The following is a 24,892-nucleotide window of genomic DNA, read 5'->3' as shown; positions in this document are numbered from 1 at the left end:
CCCAGCATGGGGCCCCTGTGTTCAGTTTTATACCCTTAGTCCCATGTACTTGGAGAACACAAGTGAAGGCATGTCCGGTGGGCGTTGCTGCGTCCCCAGGCAAGGTTGAGCAATTCCCCTGGTGTGGCCTTATGCAAATGAGTCATTAAATTGTAACTCCTCTGCTGGACAATGGCTGGTGATCTGTGTTCAGCACCCACCCGGGCATTAGTTACCTCCCTTGTCATTGTCTCTGGAGAGCTAGTATCTGGGCAGTTCCCAAACTTACAGCATGTTTTACTAACAACCATACAACACAATTCTTATAACTTCATATGCATTAACGATATGCATATATGGATAAAAAATGACTTTCAGCAGTTCATAACCTTTCCCATGATACCTCACACAGCCTGCTTTATATGCAAGATCACAATTCTATATACTTGAGGAATATGGGGGTTACAGGGTGCTCCCCCAAGATGTAGAATATCACAGATGGGTTTAGCTGTCCCCCAGTGCAGGGTCCCTGGGTCCCTGCGGTGTCACTCTGGCAGGTGGTGCTTCAGCCCTCTCCCTACCCATGCTGATCCTGCTCTCCTGGGTCTCCCCCCAGCTCCCGTTTCAGAAAGACTGCGGCACAGATGGCCACTGCGATGACCAGTTAGAAATCTCCTTCAATTTCTCTGGGTAAGTCACTGAATCCTCCTCCCCAAAACACCTACCACAGTGGGACCCGTCCCATGATCGCATGATCACACCTCGGATCTTCAACATCCAGCTGGAGATCTTGCCAAATTTCCAGTGTTGATGGATCCTGTGTTGGGGGCACTGCTGTGGGGAAGATGCACTGCTGGGTTCCCTGGCTGTGCAGTGTTATGGGAAGCTCACAGCAGTGGAGTTCCCCGCTGGGCACTGTTATAGGAAGCTCTCAGTGCTGGGGTCCCTGGCTGGGCACAGCTAGAATAAGTTCACAGAGCTGCCAGGGCACTGCCCTGAGGAAGCTCACCCCTTTCTCCCCCCCTTAGCTTGAGCACCCTGGTGGTGGGGGTCACCCCTGAACTCAACACCACCGTCTCCATCCAGAACCGCGGGGAGAATTCCTACAGCACCACGGTGCGATTCTTCTACCCGACTGCGCTGTCCTACCGCCGGGTCCTGCTGCTCCAGGTACCCCAATACACACCAGGCATGAGAGGCAGGCTCAGCAGAGGGCACTGTGCTGCAGGGGGCAGGCAGGGGGCTCAGCAGGGGCGCTGTGCTGCAGGGCGTGGGCGGGGGGTTCAGCAGAGGGCGCTGTGCTGCAGGGAGCGGAGCAGGGGAGCAGCTCATCAGGGGTCGCTGGGCTGCAGGGAGCAGGGGAGTGGCTCAGTAGGGGGCACTGTGCTGCAGGGGGCAGGCAGGGGGCTCGGCAGGGGGTGCTGTGCTGCAGGGTGTGGGTGGGAGGCTCAGCAGGGGGTGCTGTGCTGCAGGGGCTCAGCAGGGGCTCGGCAGGGGGCTCTGTGGGCCACATCTCTCACTGGCTGGTCTCCCATGCTCAGTCCAACAGGAGGGCCGTGGCTGTTAAGTGCAGCTCGGCCGTGGGCTCCGAGGAGCAGACTCAGAGGAACAGCACCTGCCACATCAACCACCCCATCTTCTGGAGCGGGACCGAGGTAGGGATGGGCCCTGGCCTGTGGACTCCTCAGGGGTGAGCCCAGCTGGGAGCAGAGAGGGGCAGTTCCCTGGGGTCAGCCCAGCCCGTGACAAGCGATGTGCTGGGGAAAGCGCCCTGGGGAGCCCGGCGAGTCAGTGCAAACAGAGCCCTGAGGTCACTCCGGGGCTGGGGTCAGGTCCTGCCTAGGCTGCAAACCAAGGGCCAGACTTGGGGGGCTGGAAATCAGGCCTCACTGGAGGAGAAAATAACGAGGAGAGGGGCTGTTTCCTCCCACATTTGGGCTCCTTAAAAGAAGCAACTCAGGGGGGAGAGAGGCGACCGTGGCTCAGTAAAAGACAAGGGAAAGGGAAGGAGCCAGCATCATTGTCATGGCTGCCCCCAAACCCGTCCCCTCGGACCCAGCGTGACACCACTGGGCCTTCGTCATCCTGAGAGGTGTCCTGATCCGACTGGGCCAGGCCCAGGGAGAGGGACCCACCTGCCCCTGCCCCCGGCGAGATCCAGACACCACCTGGGATGGGCGACTTTGTCTCCCCACCCCCGCCCCATGGGCTCCTTCCCTTCACCGCCTTCTTTCTTCTCTTCCCGCTCCCCTCCGTCTCAGGAGCGTATGGCTGAGCCGGCCACGCCTGTGTGTGGTGCTCGCTCCCGGGAGCCAGGTCCCAGGACGGCGGCGAAATCCAGCGCCCGCGCCAGCCCGAGGCTGGCCCCGCTTGCCAGCTCTCGGACCGGCTGCTCCGGGGTCTCTCCAGCAGGGAGGCTGCTGGCGAGGGGCAGCAGGGGCCGCAGAAGGGGCATTTTTTCCCTGCGCTGCTCTTTGCTCTCCCCGGTGTTGTCCACCAGGAACCGGGGCTGGACTTTAACCCCCACGCCCAGGCCGGCTCCAGCCCCTCCACGAACCTCCTCTCCTCCCCCAGCGGCCAGGGATTGCGTCCAGAGCCGCTCAGACGAGGGGGGGAGGATAAAACACTCTCTCCAGGCGCCGGGCAGCGGGAGGATAAAAGTCTTGCTGAACACGTTACAGTGCCAAGGCCTTAGCTGATTTCTTCTGTATCTGTGAGACAAGGACGGTGAATGGGGTGTGGCCATGGCATGGAGCCGGCTGAGGTCTCTAGATCCCAAACTGGGTTAATGCTGTTGGGCAGGGACAGGGTCATGTTAATACCTTTGCCTCTCTGGGCCCATTTATACCATCTAAGTTCATACAACAGTCCCCCTGATCCCCTGTGCTTGCCCCGTCCCCTGGCAGTTCCCCAGGCCCTGAGCCCAGCAGCTCTCAACCCCTGTGTGTTTTCCAGGCCGTCTTCGTGGCCACCTTTGATGTCTCCTCTGAGGCCGACCTGGGGGACAGGCTGCAGATCACGGCCAAGGCCAGCAGGTGAGGGGGCCGTGCAGCGCCAGGGGGCGGGGTGGGGGCAGTGGGAGGAGGCCGTGCAGGGAGCAGGGCAGGGCAGAGGCCTGTGATGCAGCCTCCCTGCCCAGTTATCTGCCTGCGTCTCCTCACGTCTCTCCCCTTTGCCCTCCCCTCCCCCCAGTGACAATGGCGGCCCCATCACTGAGCGCATGATTCACCGGGCGGAGCTGCCGGTCAAGTACGGCATCTTCATCATCCTCACCAGGTAGGTCAGTGCGGAGACAGAGGGGAGAGCGCCCCCTGTTGGGGCCCCCTCCCCGCTCCCTGCAGCACTGCGCCCTCACCCACCTCCGCTCTCCAGCCCCATCCATCACACTCTCGTCTCTCTCCTTCCTTCCGTCCTTTTCCTCCCCCAGCCTCGAGGAGTCGACCAAGTACGTCAACTTCTCCTCCAAGGAGGCAGGGACAAGTGTGCCAGTGACACATCGGTACGAGGTGAGGCCGGTGGCACAGAGTGCGAGGGGGGAGAAGGGGCAAGAGGGAGGGAGTGGAAGTGGTTGAATGGGATCTAGTGGGTTAGAGCATGGAGGGGGAGGGAGAGGGAAGTGGTGGGCAGGGAGCCAGGACTCCTGGGTTTTATCCCCAGCTCTGGCCGGGGAGTGGGGTCTGAGGGCTAGAGCGGTGGCTCGGGATCAGAGCTCCTGGGTTCTCTTCCTTCAGTGCCCTGTAGCGAGTCTGTTTCTTTCAGGTCAAGAACCTGCGGCAGCGAAGCGTCCCCATCTCGGTCACGTTCCAGTTCCCCGTGGAGCTGAGCGGGGTCCGGGTGTGGGACGCCTCTGAGGTCGTCCCTTCCAAGGTACCTGCCTCTTCCTGCCCTTGTGTGTGTGAGATGGGCCCAGTGAAGCCGGCTCTACCCCACAGCACCCCCTGCTGGGACAGGCTGCCTAGGGGGAAAGATCCCTGCCCCAGCCTCTGAACCAGCCAGTCCCCTTCCCTGGGGCGGAATTGGAGCCAGCGACCCCTAGTGGGAAAAGGCCCAGTGTCCCGTTCCACACTGCCATGAGCCAGCCAGTTCCCTTCCCTGGGGACAGATTGGCCCTGATGCCCCCTAGAGGGAAGGTTCCATGACCCATTCCCACCTCTGTTAATACCATGTCTCTCTCCCTCCCCAGCCCCAGCTGGCTCAGTGTGTCGGTGAGGCTGAAACACCTGGTTCAAAGGACTTTGTGAAGAAGATGAGCGAGCGCCCCCTGCTGGTGAGTACAGGCTGGTGCTGGTCCCAGAAGCCCTTTCGCCTTGGCACTAACACAGACAATGCATGGTTGGCTGGGCTGCAGGAGGGACCCCTGCTATAGACAGACCCAGACCCCCATGGCCATGCTGAGACCCTGCATACCCTCTGCCTTACCTGTCAATATCCTTCCACCCCCAGGACTGCTCTGTGGCCATCTGTAAGAAGATCCGGTGCAGCATCACCTCCCTGGAAATGCAGCAGCCGCTGGAGTTCATGATCAAAGGAAGCGTCAGCTTCCAGTGGGTCTCCCAGGTATGAGAGCTACTACTGCTTCCCAGCCCCAGGCGAGAGATCCCCCTGATATGAACATCCCCCATGCCTCACCCCAGAGATGGCTGCATCTCAGTGCCGGGCAAGGGATTGCTCCTGTGTGAATGGCCTGTAAATTGCTCTGGGTCCCTCTGGGATGATGCTCCGGGCTGGTTTGTGTCATTTCCAATCAGGGACAGTGAATTTCTCTGTTCCAGACTCAGCAGCAGAAAGTGAGTCTCGTGAGTGAGGCCCGGATTGAATACGAGGAGAAGAAATACACCCAGAAGGAGGGATTTGTCCAGCGCCAGGTACCAGAGTGACTGCACCCAGGATAGAGAGAGCATCGGCTAGTGGTTAGAGCTGGGAGCCAGGACTCCTGGGTCCTGTCCCTGCTCTGGGAGGAAGTGGGGTCTGGGGATTTAGAGCAGGGGCAGGTGATGGTGCCAGGACTCCTGGGTCCCCATCTCACAGCTCCTCTCCCCCAGGTGCAGACGGTGGTGGAGCGCTCCGAGGTCTATAACTACCTGCCCATCATCGTGGGCAGCAGCGTGGGGGGCCTGATCCTGCTGGCTCTCATCACTGCAGCCCTCTACAAGGTGAGGTGGGCAGGGCTTTGACCCCTCCCCCACAGCCCAGCATCCTGGGGGTGGGGCCTGTGGCTCTCCCAGCTGGTGGGGGAGGGACAAGCATCTTTCCTTCACAGGTTCCCGCAGCCTGTCCCTCCTGATCCTTTGCCATGAGCCTGTGTCTGTCTGCCTCTCACCGTCTCCCCTCTTTGTCTCCTTCCAGTTCGGCTTCTTCAAGCGGCAGTACAAGCAGATGATGCAGGACGCTGGGGAGGGCGAGGGGGCTGGCCCAACCCAGAGCACCTCCGCTGGCAACCCCCCTGCTTCCGATGTTCCCTTGCAATAGCCCCCCATTCGCCAACGCCCCCAGCTTCGCCTCCCTCTGCGCTGCTCCAGATTCACCCCCGCTCGCTTATGTAGCTACCTCCAAGATGCAGAAAGACCAACCACTGTCCACCCTCCCACCAACAAAATGCATCCTTGTGCCAACTAGAGCCAATCGTTACTCAAATTAGGCTTGGCCGAATTCTACTGATCTTTTTATAATTTTGATGGAGAATTATCCAACGTAATTATCCTGAAAGCAGCCCGAGCGACACTAGCATTACCACAAGTTTTATGCATATTAAGGTGGGACTCTAATAAGTTCTCCCGCAACAATTTTTGTTCGTTGTCTAGCTGCACATTTTGATTATTCATGGAAATAGTGTATCGTTGGTTTGTGCATGTGTGTGCGGTGAAACTGGTGTTTGCTGACAATTACGCCCTGCCCACCTTCCCCATCTAATTCACTACTCCTGAAGAGAGAAAGGAAGTATTTGCTGGACACAGAGGAAGGGGGCCTGACCTACATGGTTTGGTCAGGAAGGCTGCTGAAAGCATGTGGTGAGACACTTTGGTTGAATCTGATACAGTTTTGTTAAGTTAGGCACTCAGAAACATTTCGTCTTTTATTTTCTTTGTAACCATTTCTGACTTTTATGCCTCATTACTTGGACTCACTTGAAATCTCTCTATGTGGCTAATAAACTTGTTTTATTGTTTTATCTAATCCAGCATGTTTGAATAGAAGTGTCTGGGTAATTCCATTGGGGGTGACAAGTTGTATGCGTAGCATACTCTTAAAAGAATAATGGACTTAATATAATTTGTAGTGTCCAGGAGAGGGCAGTACAGGACATAGCTTTCTGGGACAAAATCTAAGACTGGTGATGTGTTGGGGTTACCCTGCTGTATAACCCAGGCTGGTGAGAGCCAGAGTGTAACCCAGGTCTGGCTGGCAGGCTGCAGTTACACACAGACACTCAGGGTGTGACTGGTGTGCTCTTAGGCTGTTTGTGAGTGGCCCAGCTGGGAGCTATTTCATCGAGGCTTCGTAAGGCACCCTAGATTGCAGAGCTCCTCATTAGTCTTGCATACCACAGATGCATAAATAGGGGTATCTCAAGCAGGAGTAAAGGGGTTCTATTCCCTCTGTGTTTGGCACTGGTGTGACTGCTGTTGGAGTGCTGGGTCCATTTCTGGTGCCTAAAACTCAAGGAAGATGTTTCTAAATTGGAGAGGGGTCAGAGAAGAGCCATGAGAATGATTAGAAAACATGCCTAATACTGATCGACTCAAAGAGCTCAATATATTTAGCTTAATAAAGAGAAGATTAAGGGGTGACTTGATTATCCTCAACACATAGCTGTCACAGTATTTAGCCAAACAGTGTCTTGTAAGGCATGATATAAGAACTGGTGACATACTGGCCATGGATATCATTGCGTGATGTACATGTGGGCTGTGTCCAACTGGGATTCTCTGAGTTACCAACCTCTCCCATATTACCGTCATCTGCAAATTTTATAAGCATTCTCTCCACTCCATTATCCAAGTCATTAACAAAAACATTGACTAGTACCAGACCCAGGACTGACTCCTGCGGGACCCCACTAGATACGTCCTCCCAGCTGGACAGCAAAGCATTGATAACTACTCTTTGAGTACAATCTTTCAACTAGTTATGCACCCACGTTATAGTAATTTCATCTAGACCACATTTCCCCAGCTTGCTTATGAGACTGTCATGTGGGACTGTGTCAAAAGCCTTACTAAAATCAGGATATATTGCATCTACTGCTTTCCCCTTATCCGGTAGGCCAATAATCCTGTTATGAAGGAAATTAGGTTTGTTTGGCATGATTTGTTCTTGACAAATCCAGGTTGGCTATTCCTTATAATCCTATTATCCTTCAGATGCTTCAGAATGGGTTGGTTAATAATTTATTCGAGTATCTTTCAGGTCTATACTTCTCTGAGTTGTCCTTATTCCTCTTTTTATGGATAGGTACAATATTTGCCCTTTTCCAGTCCTCCAGGATCTCTCCCATCCTCCACAAGTTCTCAAAGGTAATCACGAATGGCTCAGAGATCTCTTCAGCCCATTTTTAAAGTATTATGGGATGAATTTCATTGGGCCCTGCCGATTTGACTATGTCTAATCTATCTAACTATTTTTTAACCTGTTCTTTCCTTATTTTGGCTTGCATTGCTCCCTCTTTGTTCTTAATATTAGTTGTGTTCAGTATCTGGTTTTGTCTTTTTAGTGAAGACTGAAGCAAAAGAGTTTGCTTTCCGGCCTGTAATTGCCAGGATCTCCTCTAGAACCTTTTTAAAAAACCACAATTCACAGTTCTGCAATTTCATATTTGAGTTCCTTCAGAGCTTTTGGGTGAATACCAGCTGGTCCTGGTGACTTACTGCTGTCTAACTTATTAATTTGTTCCAAAACCTCTTCTACTGACATGTCAATCTGGGACAGTTCCTCAGATTTATTACCTAAAAAGAATGGCTCAGGTGTGGGAATCTCCTTCACATCCTCTGCAGGACTGCCACACGCCTTACACCCCTAAGAGAAGGGAGACGACCCTGAGTCGCAGGTACAGGATGTTGCTCAGAGCAGGTTCAGCTCTGGGGATCTGCAGCAGCATGGAGACATCTGCTCCCTTCCCTGGCTCAGACTCAACTGGGTTAGAGGCTCCGCCTTTTATACTTCCTGTCCCAGCCCTTATCTTCCTGCTGGAGGGGCAAGCCTGGCCTAGCTCCGCCCACCAGGGATCAGAGAGCGGCTCCTCCCTCCTCCAGCTCAATGGGAGGCCCCTACACCCCCATTTCTATCCCATTAGCCGTAACCCACACACCGTTGTGCACCTTCCCACACCAGTAGTGTGCCCTTTAATGTCATTCAGGCCTTTTCTTTGTCTCTCTGAGATCCAGACTCCCATCTAGGAGACTCTGTGCTTAAAACCACCTGTCACGGAGTATGGGCGAATCATGGCCCTGCACCCCCCACTTCCTATGATTCACCATGACTCTCAGCCAGCCAGTAAAACAGAAGGTTTATTAGACGACAGGAACATAGTCCAAAACAGAGCTTGTAGGTACAGGCAACAGGATGCCCTTAGTCAGGTTCATCTTTGCGGGCAGGGAGGCTAGACCCTGACCCTGGGTCTCCCTCCGTTTCCCCAGCCAGCTCCAAACTGAAACCCCCTCCAGCAGTCTCAGCCAGCCACATCCCCCGACTCCTCCTCCTCCAGCCTTTGTCCAGTTTCCCGGGCAGAAGGTGTCACTTGGCCCCGCCCCCTCCTGGGCTCAGGTTACATGCTTAGGTACCATCCCTCAAGTGAAACCACCCCTTGATATCCCATCACCAATGCAGACAGTACCAGTAAAACTCCCACGCAAGATTCCCAGGTCAATCCTCCCCACTCCCTACTCCGTCACACCACGACATTAGTAGTCTCAGGCATGCACCTCGTTTCTATGCGTTCCATCTCACCACATCTTCTGGAGAGATAATTACCATCCCGATCACACTTTTTAATTGTCCTAAGATCCATTCCGACTCCCCTTGGCCTGCGTCTGTATTCTCTGGGTCCCAGGAGCTCCTGTTTCAAATCCAATCTCACATGTTGCATTTCTCTCCTTATGTCGTCAAATGTTTTCTTCAAATCCTCTGTCTCCCTTTTAAATTCGCTCTGAAAAGGGTCTTCCATCCCCGAATTACCATTCTCTGACATCGGGCTAGCCTGCCCCACAAAATACCCAGCGTCTCCAAGGTTACAAGGCAACGACACATTTGCAGCCATGCTGTGGACACACCACAACTGCCCTGTCTAGTCCCTCACCTCCAAGAAGTTTTATAGCAGCCTCCTTAAAGCCTAGGAAGGAAATCTCTGGATTCTGTCTTAGTCACAGCCTTAATTCCCTCAGTAAAGTATCATCATATAACACCTCAACAAATTTGTCCTTCAACATTTTATCTGTATGTTGGGCTTCATGTGGTTCTAACTTTTCTATTGCTTGTAAAGCTTCTTGTAATCCCAATGCGCATCCCCTTAGTCTCTCGGCTGGACTCTGTATTCTGGAGAACTTCTTCAGTTCTGACAAGGTGTGAGTGTCAAACATACAGCCTAGCCTTCTAAATATCCGTTCTATGCTCCCTTTTTCATTTTCTGGCCACCTCGGCACGTCCCTCCTGGCTCTCTACTTGCCCCAGCCGATTCTCTATTTCCTGTCGTTCCAGCAGTTCATGTGATCTAAACATTGGCTGACGCGTTGTCTTAAATTCCCCAAATGAAACAGCAGTACTTTCATAGTTTTCTCCAGGAGATCTAGGAACTGGAGTGCTCCAAAGAAATACGGCATGGTTGGGGTGTCTGCACAAGTGGACATTGTGTCCCCTGGTTGACCTTCCTCCTGCATTCTCTCCCGACTGACTCGTGTTCTTTTAAGATGGTCAGCTCCTGCTTTGGACTCTGCCTATCCTGTTCATGGTGCTAATTTGCTAGGTCAGGCTATGCTAACTGTGAGGCGAGGCAGCGGCAAACCAAGACAAAAAGGATCATTTAAAATTTTTAGAACTTTAAAAGGGAACCCCCCAAAATTGCACCAGGAGGATAAATAATACAGAACATTACCAAGTACTTACTACTTATAATAATAAACTCTCGGTTACCAGTGTTGTCAGTTTGGGGTGCGTGTTTGTCCTCTTCAAGTGCTGTCCCGGCTCTGTGCACGTAGCTGGCTCGGCAGGCCTCGATGGAACTGCCCGGAAAGAGCACAGGTTCTGTTCGGTGGCGATGGCGCTCAGCCAGGTTTGTTGTCCAGCTCAGTGGTTACGGGAACCCTAACACATGTATGGCCGTCACAATGGACCAGCTCAATCAGCAGTAGGACTTTCTGCTGCCGCCGAGGCCGGACAAAGGGTTATGGCGAGGTACCCCAACATTTATAGACTGAGACAAACAATCTGCGATAAACAACTTAGGTATCACCTACATGTTTCGTAACGTGGTTGTTACCTCCCCTGGTACCTTGATCCTGATGCTTCAGATAGAACATCCCTGTTCATCACTTCTGTCAAATCATCTGATTGTGTGCTAGGTTGGGGTGTACTTGTGCTAACCCGCTGGAACGCGTTTCCGTTGTCGGTGTGTTTGAGCAATGCCAGCAGTACCTGGGCCAAGTTCAGGGACTGGACAGAGAACATGCAGGCAAGCGTCTGCTTTTTAACAGTGCCTGATCTTTGCTCACAGCACAGTTTTTGCTGACTTTTTGGTTCAGGCCTCAAGCCTTGTGCCAGTCCCCGTGCTCCAGCCTCTCTCTTGCTACTACACCCCCTTCCCCATCTTCCCTGAGCCAGTCAGACCCCCTGCCCTGGGGCTGGATTGGTGCTGGCACCCCCTAGAGGGGAAAGGCCCCCTGTCTCCTTCTCGCCCCCGTTAACACCGTGTCTCTCTCCCGGCCCAGCCCCAGCTGGCTCAGTGCAACAGTGAGGTGGGAACGCCCGGTTCGAAGGAGTTTGTGAAGCACATGAGCGAGCGCCCCCTGCTGGTGAGTGCAGCCTGGTGCGGGTCCCAGCTGGTCCTTCCCCTTGGCACTAACAAAGACAGCAAGCTGGGGGGCTAGGCTGGGGGGGACCCCTTCTAACAGACCCAGATCCTCATTGCCATGCTGAGCCCCTGCACACCCCCTGCCTCACCCAGCGATATCTTTCTACCCCCCAGGACTGCTCCGTGGCCACCTGGAAGAAGATCCGGTGCAGAATCGCGTCCCTAGAAATGCAGCAGCTGCTGGAGTTCATGATCAAAGGGAATATCAGCTTCCAGAGGGTCTCCTGGGTATGAGACCTGCCTCTGCCTCCCGGCACTGGGCTAGGAATCCCCATGTGAACAGCCCCCACACCTCACCCCAGAGGTGGCTGCATCTCAGTGCTGGATGAGGGATCCCATTACTCTGGGTCCCTCTGGGATGATGCTCTGGGCTGGGTTGTGTCATTTCTGATCAGTGACGGTTAATTTTTCTGTTCCAGACCCAGCAACAGAAAGTGAGTCTGGTGAGTGAGGCCTGGATTGAATACGAGGAGAAGAAATACACCCAGGAGGAAGGATTCATCCAGCACCAGGTACCACAGTGACTACGCCCAGAATAGAGAGAGCATCGGCTAGTGGTTAGAGCTGGGAGCCAGGACTCCTGGGTTCTATCCTAGCTCTGGGAGGGGAGTGGGGTCTAGTGGTTACAGGGGGGGGGTTGTGGCTTGTGCGAGGACTCCTAGGTCCCTGTCTCACCACACGTCTCTTCTCCCACAGGTGCAGACGGTGATGGAGTGTTTCATGGTCTATAACTGTCAGCCCATCATCCTGGGACGAATAGCGAGGGGCCTGTTCCTGCTGGCTCGCATCCTTGTTGCCCTCTCCAAAGGGAGGGGGATAGGCCTTGGAATTCTGCCTCACGCCCATCGCTGTGGGTTTGATGCCTGTTGTTGTCAGCGTGCGTGTGCGTTCTCTCCGTATGCTGTCCCAGTGCCACAGAAAGTTGGCCCAGCAGACCTCGATAGCGCTACCCAGAAAGACCACAGACTCGGTTTGATGGTGAAGGCACTTGGCCAGGTTTATTGTCAATGAAGCACGATCCTAGTGCCCCCTAGACTCTACAGGAGCACTAACACACTTACGCCTGTGACAAAGGTGGATAGAAAGCTGGGTAGATCGTCGGGCTTAACGGGTAGTGATCAATGGCTCCATGTCTAGTTGGCAGCCGGTGTCAAGCGGAGTGCCCCAAGGGTCAGTCCTGGGGCTGGTTTTGTTCAATAACTTCATTAATGATCTGGAGAATGGTGTGGATTGCACCCTCGGCAAGTTTGCGGATGACACTAAACTGGGAGGAGAGGTAGATACGCTGGAGGGTAGGGATAGGATACAGAGGGCCCTAGACAAATTAGAGGATTGGGCCAAAAGAAATCCGATGAGGTTCAACAAGGACAAGTGCAGAGTCCTGCACTTAGGACAGAGAATCCCATGCACCGCTACAGGCTAGGGACCGAATGGCTCAGCAGCAATTCTGCAGAAAAGGACCTAGGGGTTACAGTGGACGAGAAGCTGGATACGAGTCAACAGTGTGCCCTTGTTGCCAAGAAGGCCAATGGCATTTTGGGATGTATACGTAGGGGCATTGCCAGCAGATCAAGGGACGTGATCGTTCCCCTCTATTCGACATTGGTGAGGCCTCATCTGGAGTACCGTGTCCAGTTTTGGGCCCCACACTACAAGAAGGATGTGGAAAAATTGGAAAGCGTCCAGCAGAGGGCAACAAAAATGATTAGGGAACTGGAACACATGACTTATGAGGAGAGGCTGAGGGAACTGGGATTGTTTAGTCTGCAGAAGAGAAGAATGAGGGGGGATTTGATAGCTGCTTTCAACTACCTGAAAGGGGGTTCCAAAGAGGATGGCTCTAGACTGTTCTCAGTGGTAGCAGATGACAGAACAAGGAGCAGTGGTCTCAAGTTGCAGTGGGGGAGGTTTAGATTGGATATTAGGAAAAACTTTTTCACTAGGAGGGTAGTGAAGCACTGGAATGCATTACTTAGGGAGGTAGTGGAATCTCCTTCCTTTGAAGTTTTTAAGGTCAGGCTTGACAAAGCCCTGGCTGGGATGATTTAGTTGGGGATTGGTCCTGCTTTGAGTAGGGGGGTGGACTAGATGACCTCCTGAGGTCCCTTCCAACCCTGATATTCCATGATTCTGTGAAAGGACTCCGCTCGCTCAGCAGTGGGATTTTCTGCTGCCCCCTCGGACGGACAGGGATACCAACAAGTTACGTATCGCACTCCTGTCGGGGTTAGTTACTACATCTTGTACCTGCTGGTTCAAACAAAACATCTCCATCCATCACTGTGTCCTCCCATCCTTGTCTGACTCGGGGTCGGTGTGCTCCTGTACCATGGCCAAGGAGCGCGCTTATATTGTACCTCCAGGGTGGGGTGCACCTGTGCCAGCCTTCTGGAATGTGTTTACGTGATGACTGATGTTAAGCGCTGAAGGCCGGAAGGATGTTGCCCCGGTAACACTACCCAGCACGCTCAGCTGCTCGGTGTTGCTGTCCTTGGAGCTCCGGTGTTAGCATCACGAGCAGAGAGCGCAGCCTGCTCATTCACCAGACCTCGATGTTACTCATAAGACAGCCCACAGGCTCGGCTCAGTGACAAAGGCACTCGGACAGGTTTATGGCCCCCTAGGGACAGCCCCAGTGCCCTGGCTCGGCGGGAACAGGTATGCTAACACGAGCGTCCATTGGCAAGGAGCAGATCAGTCAGCAGTAGGAGGCTCAGCTGTCCCTTTGGCCGCACGGAGGGTTTAGGGGAGGTACCTGATATTTATAGACTGGGACAGACAACTTATGTATCACCTTACCTGACATCTGCTTGTTACCTCCTCTTGGACCTGGCTCCGGACTGCGTGTGTGCTCTCTGGGTGTGCTGTCCCAGCTCTGCGCAGGGAACTGGCTCAGCAGACCTCAACAGACCTGCCCAGAAAGACCACAGACTCAGTTTGGTGGCAAAGGCGCTCGGCCAGGTTTATTGTCAACGAAGGACAGTCCTAGTGCCCGGGCTCAATGGTTACAGAAGCACAAACACATGTATGGCCATCACAATGGACTCAGATCATTCAGCAACAGGACTTTCCTCTCCCCCGTCGGCCGGACAAAGGGTTAAGGCGAGGTACCCCAACATTTATAGACAGAGACAAACAATCGGCAATAAACAATTTATGTACCACCTGACATGTTTCATGACAAGGCTGTTACCTCCCCTTGTACCTTTCTCCTGATATTTCAGACAAAACAACCCTCTTCACCACTTCTGTCTTTGTACTTTACTCCTGATGTTTCAGACAATTCATCACTTCTGTCACATCATCTTATCTTGTGCTAGAGGATTTTAAGTGCTGGACCTATGACTAGAAGATCATCGTCCGGAACCTGTTTGACCAGTTGACCGAGATTTGTGGTAATCCTTGAACTCAGTCTGCCAGATGGATTGCCCATTTCTCCAACCAGCAGACCAGTTGCAGCTGGGTAGTTACAGGGGACGCATCGGGAACGCTGATCCATTGTCCTCCAAAATGACTCAATTTCCTGGAGATCTTTATGCCTTGAACATCATTGATAAGAACGCTGTGGCTTGGCTTGACCAGACTGCATATGCCGAATAAAAATAATCTTGTGGTAGCTTAGGGTGTACTTGTGTAACCCGCTGGAATGTGTTTACATATTCGGTGTGTTTGAGCAATGCCAGCAGCACCTGTGCCAAGTTCATGTACTGAACTGTGAACGTGCAGGCAAGCGTCTGCTTTTTAACATGGCCTGAGCTTTGCTCATAGCACAGCTTTTGCTGACTTTGGTTCAGGCCTCAAGCCTTGAGCCAGGCGTCATGCTACAGTCTCTCTCTTTCTCTTATGTTCCCCTTCTTTTGTCTTTTTTGTGGGGAGGCTGTTTACTCATCACCCAGGAAAAGGGTGATGCATAAGCTCAAGATGACCCAGTGGGCTAAACACGGTTATATGGCCATCTTGCATGGCCATCCACACATTCGTGCCCCGTCTGGCTTTTGGTCTTCACATTCCCCCATAAGACCAAAAGGCAGATTTTCATTTCCAATTGTTCTTAGTGCCATATAGCGGGCCTGGGAATGTTAGGTCCAGGACCTTGACTGAGGAATTAGTTTTATGACTGAGCCTACTACTCTCAATCACCTAAGAGCACATTAGCCATTGAGGGAAGAGAGAAGGAGCAGACCCCCCTCCCCTCTGCTGATACTTGGGACTTGTTTAAGTAATTGTTAAAACCGGTTAAGGGGTTAATTATTTAAGAAGGAATGCCTCTTCATATGTGTAGTGTAAAGTGCTAATTAAACTAGTTAGTAGAATTTAATTAAGCTCATTTGAAGTAGAAGTTGAAGGTAAGTAAAGTAAAGTTACCTGAGATTTCTGGGAACCCAGTTGTGGTCAATCAAAATATAGCATGAAAATACATTAAAATTCAGAAAGGAGGTTTCATAGATTCATAGATTCATAGATACTAAGGTCAGAAGGGACCATTATGATCACCTAGTCTGACCTCCTGCACAACGCATGCCACAGAATCTCACCCACCCACTCCTGCGAAAAACCTCTCACCTATGTCTGAGCTATTGAAGTCCTCAAATCGTGGTTTCGTACGAATGCAACATAGCCAGAGTATTTTAAGCACCTCTAGTCGGCAGGGTTTGATTGTATGTGGTATGGTATAGTCAGGAGAAGTACAAAAAACTGTACTTACAAGTATCACAAACAGCTAAAGCTTATCAGGGGTAATAAAAATGAAAACTGTCTAAGTGCAGCTGTAAGTATGAGCTTACAAAGCAGGGTGTTAACAATCCAGGAAACTGAATCGCATAGGAATGGTTTAAATAAAACATAAAAAACTACAACAATTGTTACTTCCCAGAAAGCACTGACAGCTCACCCCCCCCGCCCCGCCCCAGTCATACAGACTGTAACCCATATCTCGTACTCTGTCAGGCTGACCGTCACTTTGCTTTTCATTTAGGATTTCTAAGCCAACAGGAAACAAAAAGTCACTGAGCAGCTAACATGTTGCTGTGAAAACTGTAGGGAAAATGCTTCTGAGCGTTTTGAAAAAACAAAAAAGGAAGTGGGCAACGTAAATTGCTTCTGACAAAATAATATTAAAGTTAAAAACCCGTAAAACATCTCATTCAGCACCCTTTCGATTCATTGGGCTATGTCTAATGTACGTGTACAAGGTAAAGCAAAGGCTTGCTTACTTGCTTACCTGTAAGTGGGAGGCAGTAGGAAAAGAAGTGAGGGTAACACCCCTTGGGTGAAATTAATTATTGTTTTGTTACTTGCCTATTTGTATTAGCCAAATTGCAGTCACAAAGCTTTGGGGCTTAAATCAGTTGCTGTGCATCGTGATTCCAAAAATAGGTATCACGTCAGTTGTGATTTCAGACATACCCAGCACGGTAAAAGGAAGCCAGCAACATATAAGCTTTCTGCTTTACACAGGAAGTATCGAAGCAAAATGCAGCCACCTTTACTACTCACAACCTAAATCACAGTTATGGTTACAAGTCGTAATTCACCAAAATAAAATATTCGATTTATCGCTTGTAATTTTCGCTTTACATACCCTAAACAAATAAAGTTAATCTTTTAATATATGTTAATATTTTTCTCTCTTACCCACTTATGTTTTAAGCTAGGGTCTAAAGATGCAAAAAAAACAAAAACAAAACCCATTTTGGCTCCTAACTAAATCATTAGATCTCTTTTACAGGCAAACCAAGGTGTAAACCCGAAACGATTACTGATTTCAACCCTTAGGTTTCCTAGACCTGCTCTGAACAACGTTTAACCATTGGTGGTATGGTTTGTTGAAATTACTTGTCTGTGAGTGCTGTGTTTTGTGTCACATGACTCAATTATGGTTCTGAGGGAGTTTTTGTTGCAACGACATTTTTGCACACAAAAATGTGCATAATAATAATTAATAATTAACAGTAAAACATTTTTCTTTTTGGTACCACACTATTTATAATTAGGGTTTAACCCCATGGGTGTGTCCCTATAAGACACCAGTAATGGTTCTATCTTTGCAAAAGTCAGTCATAAATATAGGTATGTTAGTCAACAAATAATTTAATTGCAACTAACGATTTATAAATATACAACTTTAATTTGAAGTTTGTCAGGCAATGTGGCCAGTTGTTTGGCAAAACCCAATTTAAAATTAAAAAGTTCATTGGGCAAGCCCCGGTAATATTAATGTAAAATTCTACCTTGTTATAATATGATATAATTAATAATTAATATTGTTTTGTTATTATAATCAAACTCAATAAATATATAAAATCAAGTTCTAGCTAAAGTAACACGGTGTTGGAATAATAATCAAAACTATCCCCCGAACAAAGTGGGGTGCATATGTCTATACTGGAACAAATGCTGGGTCATCATCCGAGACTTGTCTGTCTTAGCAATTGGCTGAGCAAGAAGTAGGACTGAGCGGACTTGTAGGCTCTAAAGTTTTACACAGTTTTGTTTTTGAGTGCAGTTGTATAACAAAAAAAAATCTACATTTGTAAGTTACACTTTCAGGATAAAGAGATTGCACTATAGTACTTGAATGAGGTGAATTGAAAAAGACTATTTCTTTTGTTTATCATTTTTACAGTGCAAATATTTGTAATAAAAATAATAACATAAAGTGAGCACTGGACACTTTGTATTCTGTGTTATAATAGAAATCAATATACTTGCAAATGTAGAAAAACATCTAAACTATTTAATAAATTTCAATTGGTATTGTATTGTTTAACAGTGCGATTAAAACTGTGATTAACGTTTTTGAGTTAATTGCAATTAATCGACAGCCCTAAAAAAACCCAACTAAACAGGACCATTATTAAATGTATTGCCTAAACTGTAGGTGTCATATATATATACACAGTATGTATCTAAAAGGGACATATCGTAAAGGGACATAACCGGTGACCGTGCAACCCTCAGCTGTAAGCTAGTGAATGTAACCATGTCACATTTAGTAACCTGGAAAAGCGTTTATCTTCAAATCAATAACTCCAAAGTACCTACATCTATACCAGGTGTAGCAATGGGTATAGTATGGCATAAATCAGTTCTGCCAACAGTATATATATAGAACACCATCCTATCATTTTAAAATTGAAAAAGGCCCCACATTTCATCAAGAATTAGCAATAGCTAAAGTGTATTGTTAGTTGCTGTTTTTAAAACGGAAAACAGAAAAGGCCACTTGTTTAATTGTTGTCAAAAGTGCCACGGAAAGCAGTTCGGGTCTGGGGTCTATAACGCTGTACCCTAATTAAAACTCTTATTTAACTAAAATTATCACGGCAAAACCTTGTTCCCAGCCTCTTTGCCTGTGTTCAGTCCAGGTGAGAATGTGTTAGGTCACTGGGCAGTTATCCACGCAGTCGGTCACCTTGAAAACAACGTCTCCAATAAACACTGCAATGTATCTCCTCTGGTAATTTATCACTCAAATGGGGAAATTCCACCGCTGGCCTATTGCTCTGGAAAGGGGTATCAGTACGTTGGCAGATACAATATGTTTAAGGTGGACACACCGTGGGGTGGCCAAAAGGAAGGTACCTACACAACCTGTCGTCCTGGTCGTCGGTAGCCTGCCAGGCCAACCAAGCAATAGGCTTGTATGCAAAGGGTAATGTAGAATAAAAATGGCCAGTATTCTAGTATTGTACTATCAAAACTATTTTTATGGCCAATTAAAGTGCAGGGTCACGGGTCAAATTTTTGCCAAACCCCAAAGGCACATTTACACCTATACTAATTGAGAAGGTGGCAATTCCCATTCACCTCGTGTGTTAAGGGTAAAGTCCTCATCTTCTGTGATAGGGTTCAGTGACATTCACCCTATCAAAGGGGGGGCCTGTAGCCCAGTTTCCCTTTGTTATATTTACTGCTACTGTAGCCCAGTGGGCTAGCTTGCCTTTATTATATTTACTGCTTTGCATTATATTCTGCTTTGCATTACGTTCAGCAGTAATGCAGGCAACCTACAGGCCTGTATCCTGGAAGACATTAGCTTCAGCAAGTTAGCATAAGGCTTAAGGCCTATAAACTGTGAACAAATAACCTTTGCACAGATAAACGGCCCAAGGGAAAAATATAAGTGTTTGGGGAGCTAAAAATAGCGTTTAAGGGGAAGTTCTGACCCCAGGTACATGAGTCAACCGCAGAAATGTCCTGGCAACGAACTGACCTACGTAACAGGTATGTAGGAAGGCTAGCCTGCTTGCTTGCCTATATATCTTTTCTTATACGTTTCTTCATTTCTTATGGGTTTAATTATTTGTTTTATTATAATAGGTTTATAGGTTCATATTAAAGTATATTTTGGCTGTAACACCAGGGACCTGCAGGCCACATCCTTTATGTTGAGCTAAGGCAAAGTTAGCATATGTATATTTGGGACCTTTCACCGAAATAAATGGTGATAAGATAAAGCATAAGATCCATGTATGGCTACAACCATAGAGGATGCGTTAAAGCAGGTTGCCATAGGGGCTTTCCTAAGTTCATACCCTTTTAAACTTACTAGGTACACCACAACTTGGAACTTGGGAAAAAACAAAATATCCAATTACAAGAGAAATAACAAATGTAATACCTAATCACCAAAGGGTTGCACTTTCACGAGAAAGAGATTGCACTACAGTACTTGTAGGAGGTGAACTGAAAAATACTATTTCTCTTGTTTATCATTTTTACAGCGCAAATATTTGTAATAAAAAAAAATAATATAAAGTGAGCACTGGACACTTTGTATTTTGTGTTGTAAGTGAAATCAATACGTTTGAAAATGTAGAAAAAACATCCCAAAATTGGCTAAATGTCAACTGGTATTGTATTGTTTAACAATGCGATTAAACTGCGATTCATTTTTGTAATCGTGATTAATTTTTTTGAGTTAATCACGTGAGTTAACTGCGACTAATCGACAGCCCTTGTAATGATAAGTTCAAATCATGAATATACTAACCTATAAAAAGAACCACTCCAACATTAGTAAGGTAAAAAAATACAAATAAAAAAAAATCCCCTACTAAATATACATCAAACATAGCGGCATCAGCGTAACATATGATAGAAGGGGCATCCCAGCCTCGGGGCGGTAAAAAAAATGTAGCCCTTGGAAAGTGCCAAAATAATGGCCACTGGTAATAATAAAAAAGGTAATGGTAACAAAATATATATATATTGGCGAACATTTCAGGTTCTACAAAAAATGGGCAAATGTACATTCTGTAGTATCTCTGAAAAGAACAGGAGGACTTGTGGCACCTTAGAGACTAACCAATTGATTTGAGCATGAGCTTTCGTGAGCTACAGCTCACTTCATCAGATGAAGCTCACGAAAGCTCATGCTCAAATCAATTGGTTCGTCTCTAAGGTGCCACAAGTCCTCCTGTTCTTTTTGCGGACACAGACTAACACGGCTGCTACTCTGAAACCTGTATTATCTCTATCTATCTTACTAAGCTGGGGTGTTTGTGACTGTGCTAAATATATTAATAAACTATATTTGTAAAGATAAAAGAGTTCCTATAATGGGAGTGTTGCAACTGTGCATATCAGGGTTCCCAACTATATAATAATTTAAATAATACTGGGCCTGAACTTGGGGCAAAAACCTGGAACCCTCAAAGTAATAACTAAAAATTCTTAAGTAATCAATATAGTTAATACATAACCTAAAAACCAGGCAACAATATCTATATAAGCAAGTTATCTTTTATTTACAACTTTTCATAAGAATTGATAACAATTCATATTAAGTTATTCGCACACTTTATTGTGTTAATTTAGTAATTTAAGGCATTTTCCATTACTTTATATTACTTCATTTTAAAAAAACTCTGTGGAAATAAGGAAAACACGTTTCAAATAGTGGTCAGTGGTTAGGATTAGAAGCAGAGTCTGCATTTCTGTTGCTTGGGAACCATATCTTCAAGAAAGTTGAGAGTAATCCCAGCTGTGGCATTCCTGAAGGGTTAAAATGGTTAATTTACTGGGTTTATTTAAAGTAAGTTTTTATCTTGTTTTCTTTTCGTTTTGTTTTGTTTTGAGGTGCTTTGTCTTTTTCAGAAATGGAGGTTTATGTAATAACCATAACTTTTAAAACAGAGGACAGAAGGGAGCAGAAGTAGGGGAAGAGGGAGGGAGGGAGACCTGAGCCAGGAGAGATTAAGTAACTTCTGTCCAGGTATCTTAAAGTACAGGCAGCCGCAGCGAGGTGAGCAAACAGAGAGGATATAAAGGAAAATTGAACTGGTATGCAGAAATATTTGAGAAAGGTTATACTATTAGCTCTGAGCAAGGAGTGGGACTCTGAGGGTTAAAGCAGCTGGGAACCCGTACCCTTGGCTTTTATACTGATTCTGGGAAGAGAGTAGCGGCCATGTGCTCTTGCAAAACCTGAATTTGTTCCCTCAGTGTCTGTTGCTTTTTGTCTATATGCCGACTGGATTGCAGGAGGGCCCTTCTCTGCTGCAGTTAACCCTTTCTGGACAACTCCATGTGCTAAAGCATCAATTTTAGGTGTTAACCTGCTTCCTCTCCGTTTTGCACTTGGAAATTCTTTTTTATCCACTCCTCTGTGATCATGTCGCATCTCCTGTCTCCTAAGGTGCTCTGTTAACCCCACGGTTTTCTCCTTCATCTGATTTACTAATCCATGTTTGTTACCTTTCTCCTGCTGTTTCAGACAAAACATCCCTCTTCATTACTTCTGTCAAACCATCTTATCAGGGGCTAGGTTGCAGTGAACTTGTACTGGCCTGCTGGAATGTGTTTACATATTCAATGTGTTTTACCAAGGCTAACAGTGTCTGTGCCAAGCAGTGTTCCCTCTAATTTCTTACGCCCATGTGCGGATTGAATTTTGCTATGTGCACCAATATGGAGGTGATGTGTGACACGTCACCTTCATATCGGTCCACATAACAAAATTCATGTGGTCGGGGTGGGGCCGAGGGGTTCAGAGTGTGGGAGGGGGCTCAGAGCTGGGGCAGAGGGTTGGGGTGCGGGGGATGGGGGTGAGCGCTCTGGCTGGGGGTGCAGGCTCTGGGGTGGGGCCATGGATGAGGGGTTCAGGGTGCAGGAGGGGGCTCAGGGCTGGGGCAGAGGGTTGGGGTGTGGGGGGGGATGAGGACTCTGGCTAGGGGTGCAGGCTCTGGGGTGGGGCCGGGGATGAGGGGTTTGGGGTGCAGGAGTGGGCTCAGGGCTGGGGCAGAGGGTTGGGGTGTGGGGGGATGAGGGCTCTGGCTAGGGGTGCAGGCTCTGGGGTGGGGCTGGGGATGAGGGGTTTGGGGTGCAGGAGTGGGCTCAGGGCTGGGGCAGAGGGTTGGGGTGTGGGGGGATGAGGGCTCTGGCTAGGGGTGCAGGCTCTGGGGTGGGGCTGGGGATGAGGGGTTCAGGGTGCAGGAGGGGGCTCAGGGCTGAGGCAGAGAGTTGGGGTGTGGGGGGATGAGGGCTCTGGCTAGGGGTGCAGGCTCTGGGGTGGGGCCGGGGATGAGGGGTTTGGGGTGCAGGAGTGGGCTCAGGGCTGGGGCAGAGGGTTGGGGTGTGGGGGGATGAGGGCTCTGGCTAGGGGTGCGGGCTCTGGGGTGGGGCCGGGGATGAGCGGTTCGGGGTGCAAGAGGGGGCTCAGGGCTGGGGCAGAGGGGAGTGCAGGCTCTGGAGTGGGGCCGGGGATGAGAGGTTTGGGGTCCAGGCTGCCCCAGGGCTGTGGTGTGGAGAGAGGACTCCCCCCAGCCCTCTCTCGCCACAGCAGCTCGGGGCCGGGGGAGAGGAGCTTCTCCCCAGCCGGGCTGGGCTGGGCTGGGCCAGGGGAGGAGCGCCTCTCCCCAGCATGGCAGGTCTGCGCTGGGGGAAAGGCATCTCTCCCCGCCGCAGCCCTGAGCCCCTGCGTGGGGCTTAAGAGACAGTGGCCGCGCAGCTCATAGGGAACTTAGGGGCCAAGTTCATGTTCCAGACAGTGAACTTGTAAGAATCTGCTTTAATACCTGGCCCGACTTTGGTCAGAGGCAGATTAACGTGTCCAGGGGTCCCAGGCAATTTGGGGGCCCCCGCAGGAGCGCCAGAGCCTGTGTAGGGGAAGGGGGCGGGGGACACCAGCATTGGAACTGTGGCCTTGGCCCCCCCCCCGCTCCTCCTCTTTTCCCCAAGACCCCACCCCGGGCCAGAGCTGGGCTGGGGTAAGCGCTGCCCAGGGAGCCCGGGCCACTGTGGGGAGCCCCGCCCGGACCCTCCACCTGCCCTGGGTGGGGTGCCCGAGAGCAGCCCCCAGCCTGTGTCTCCACCCCTGAGGGCGTGCCGCCCAGGGCAGGTGGAGCGTCTGGGGCTCCCCACCGTGGCCCGGGCTCCCTGGGCGGCTTTTGCTACTGCCTGGTTCCGGCTTCTGGCCTGGCCGGGGAGCAGGGCCTCGGGGGGAGAGGAGAGGAGGGGCCCTGCGGTGAGGGGGGGGCTAAGGCCCACCGACTGGGAAGAGACCGATGCCACTGGCAGGGGCTGCGATTTGCTATGGGGGAGCTGCTCACCTTATCACCTCCTCTGCCGCATAGCACTCTGTGCCTCAGTTGCTCTGTGCCTGCCCTCAGCGTCTATGCCCATGTTAAAAAAGGGGGGGCATGGCCCCCCCTGATTCCGGTGGCCCTGGGCCCCCAAAGCATGGGGGGCCCAAATGTTCTTTGTGCCCAGAACCCCAGTAAATCTTAATCTATCTCTGCTTTGGTTCATGGCGTGGTCTGACTTTGGTTCACCACCTGTGGTTCAGGCCTCAGGTCCCGCACCAGGCCCAGTGCTCCAGGCTCTCTCTCTGCTACAGTGGGGTTGGTCAGCCCTGGCGAGAGCGACTAGGTCAACCTCCGTCCCAGCCTGATGCCCCCTTTGCACCAGCCCCTCATCATGCCCACCCCATTGCCTCTCCAGATCCGATGCACTACACTGGACTCAGAGCATCCTGCGGGAGGGGGCTATGAACCAGGACTCCTGGGTTCCATCCCTGTCTCTGGAGCGGGAGTGTGGTCTAGATGGTTAGAGCAGGTGGGGCTAAGAACTGGAACTTCTGGGGTCTATCCTTGGCTCTGGAGTGGGATGGGGGGGTCTCGTGGATTAGAGCAGGGAGAAGGGGCTGGGAGTCAGGACTCCTGGGTTCTGGTTCCAGCTCTGGGACAGGAGTGAGGTCTATTGGTTTATGGTGGGGGTGGTGCTGCATCTCTCTGGGTCTCAGTTTCCCTACCTATAATGAGAGAATAATAATGTGCTGTTTGGGGCAGAGCCTGTCTCACAATTTGTCTATGCAGTGCCCAGCACGACAGCCCTGATCTCGGTTGGGGCCTTGAAGCTCTCTTGTAGTACTTCTGATAAAACCAGCCTCTCAGCGTCCTTTGCCTGACTTGTTTGAATTCTCAGGTCATTGCAAAGTTTCTCGAAATAGGGTGTTTGTGAGAGAGACAGGAGCTGTGTTGTCAGCCCCGGGCCAACTTCCACCTCACACCAAAAACCTAAATTATTTTTAATAGTACTGATTAAAAAGAATAAAAATAAATGTCCCCACACTGTGGATAGACCCTGTGGAATTCGCTGCCACAGGATAGAATTAAGGCCGAGCCCTGTCGCTAGAACTGCCAAGGCTGATGTAGTCGAGAGAGCGAGCCAGCCTGGAGCACTGGGCCTGGTCTGAAGTTCGAACCAGAGTCTAGAAACCAAAGTCAGGCCATCTATTAAAGCAGATGCTTACAAGTTCACTGTTCAGTACATGAACTTGGCAAAGTTGTTGCTAGTGTACGAGGCCCTAGATAATTACATAAACATATTTCAGCAAGTACAAATACATTC

General features: G+C 50.0%; 2 protein-coding genes across 2 annotated transcripts in view; both read left to right on the top strand.

Annotated features, from left to right (window-relative positions):
* Positions 1–5,448, top strand: part of LOC144267017 (integrin alpha-D-like) — a 29,116-nt gene extending 23,668 nt beyond the window's left edge. Inside the window, exons 19-30 of the mRNA XM_077820636.1 lie at positions 596–669; positions 1,008–1,149; positions 1,521–1,634; positions 2,935–3,014; positions 3,172–3,255; positions 3,407–3,485; positions 3,739–3,846; positions 4,163–4,246; positions 4,423–4,536; positions 4,752–4,844; positions 5,022–5,132; positions 5,326–5,448. Of these exons, the coding sequence (XP_077676762.1) occupies positions 596–669; positions 1,008–1,149; positions 1,521–1,634; positions 2,935–3,014; positions 3,172–3,255; positions 3,407–3,485; positions 3,739–3,846; positions 4,163–4,246; positions 4,423–4,536; positions 4,752–4,844; positions 5,022–5,132; positions 5,326–5,448 (1,206 nt within the window). The remainder of the gene's footprint in view (positions 1–595; positions 670–1,007; positions 1,150–1,520; positions 1,635–2,934; positions 3,015–3,171; positions 3,256–3,406; positions 3,486–3,738; positions 3,847–4,162; positions 4,247–4,422; positions 4,537–4,751; positions 4,845–5,021; positions 5,133–5,325) is intronic.
* Positions 1–24,892, top strand: part of LOC144266036 (uncharacterized) — a 293,194-nt gene that overhangs the window by 251,264 nt on the left and 17,038 nt on the right. The gene's annotated exons all lie outside the window — the stretch shown is intronic.

This window comes from Eretmochelys imbricata, chromosome 6, assembly GCF_965152235.1.
Source record: "Eretmochelys imbricata isolate rEreImb1 chromosome 6, rEreImb1.hap1, whole genome shotgun sequence".
Lineage (NCBI taxonomy): Eukaryota > Metazoa > Chordata > Testudines > Cheloniidae > Eretmochelys > Eretmochelys imbricata.
Note: the sequence above shows the minus strand (reverse complement) of the source record. Positions and strands in the feature narration are given on the sequence as shown.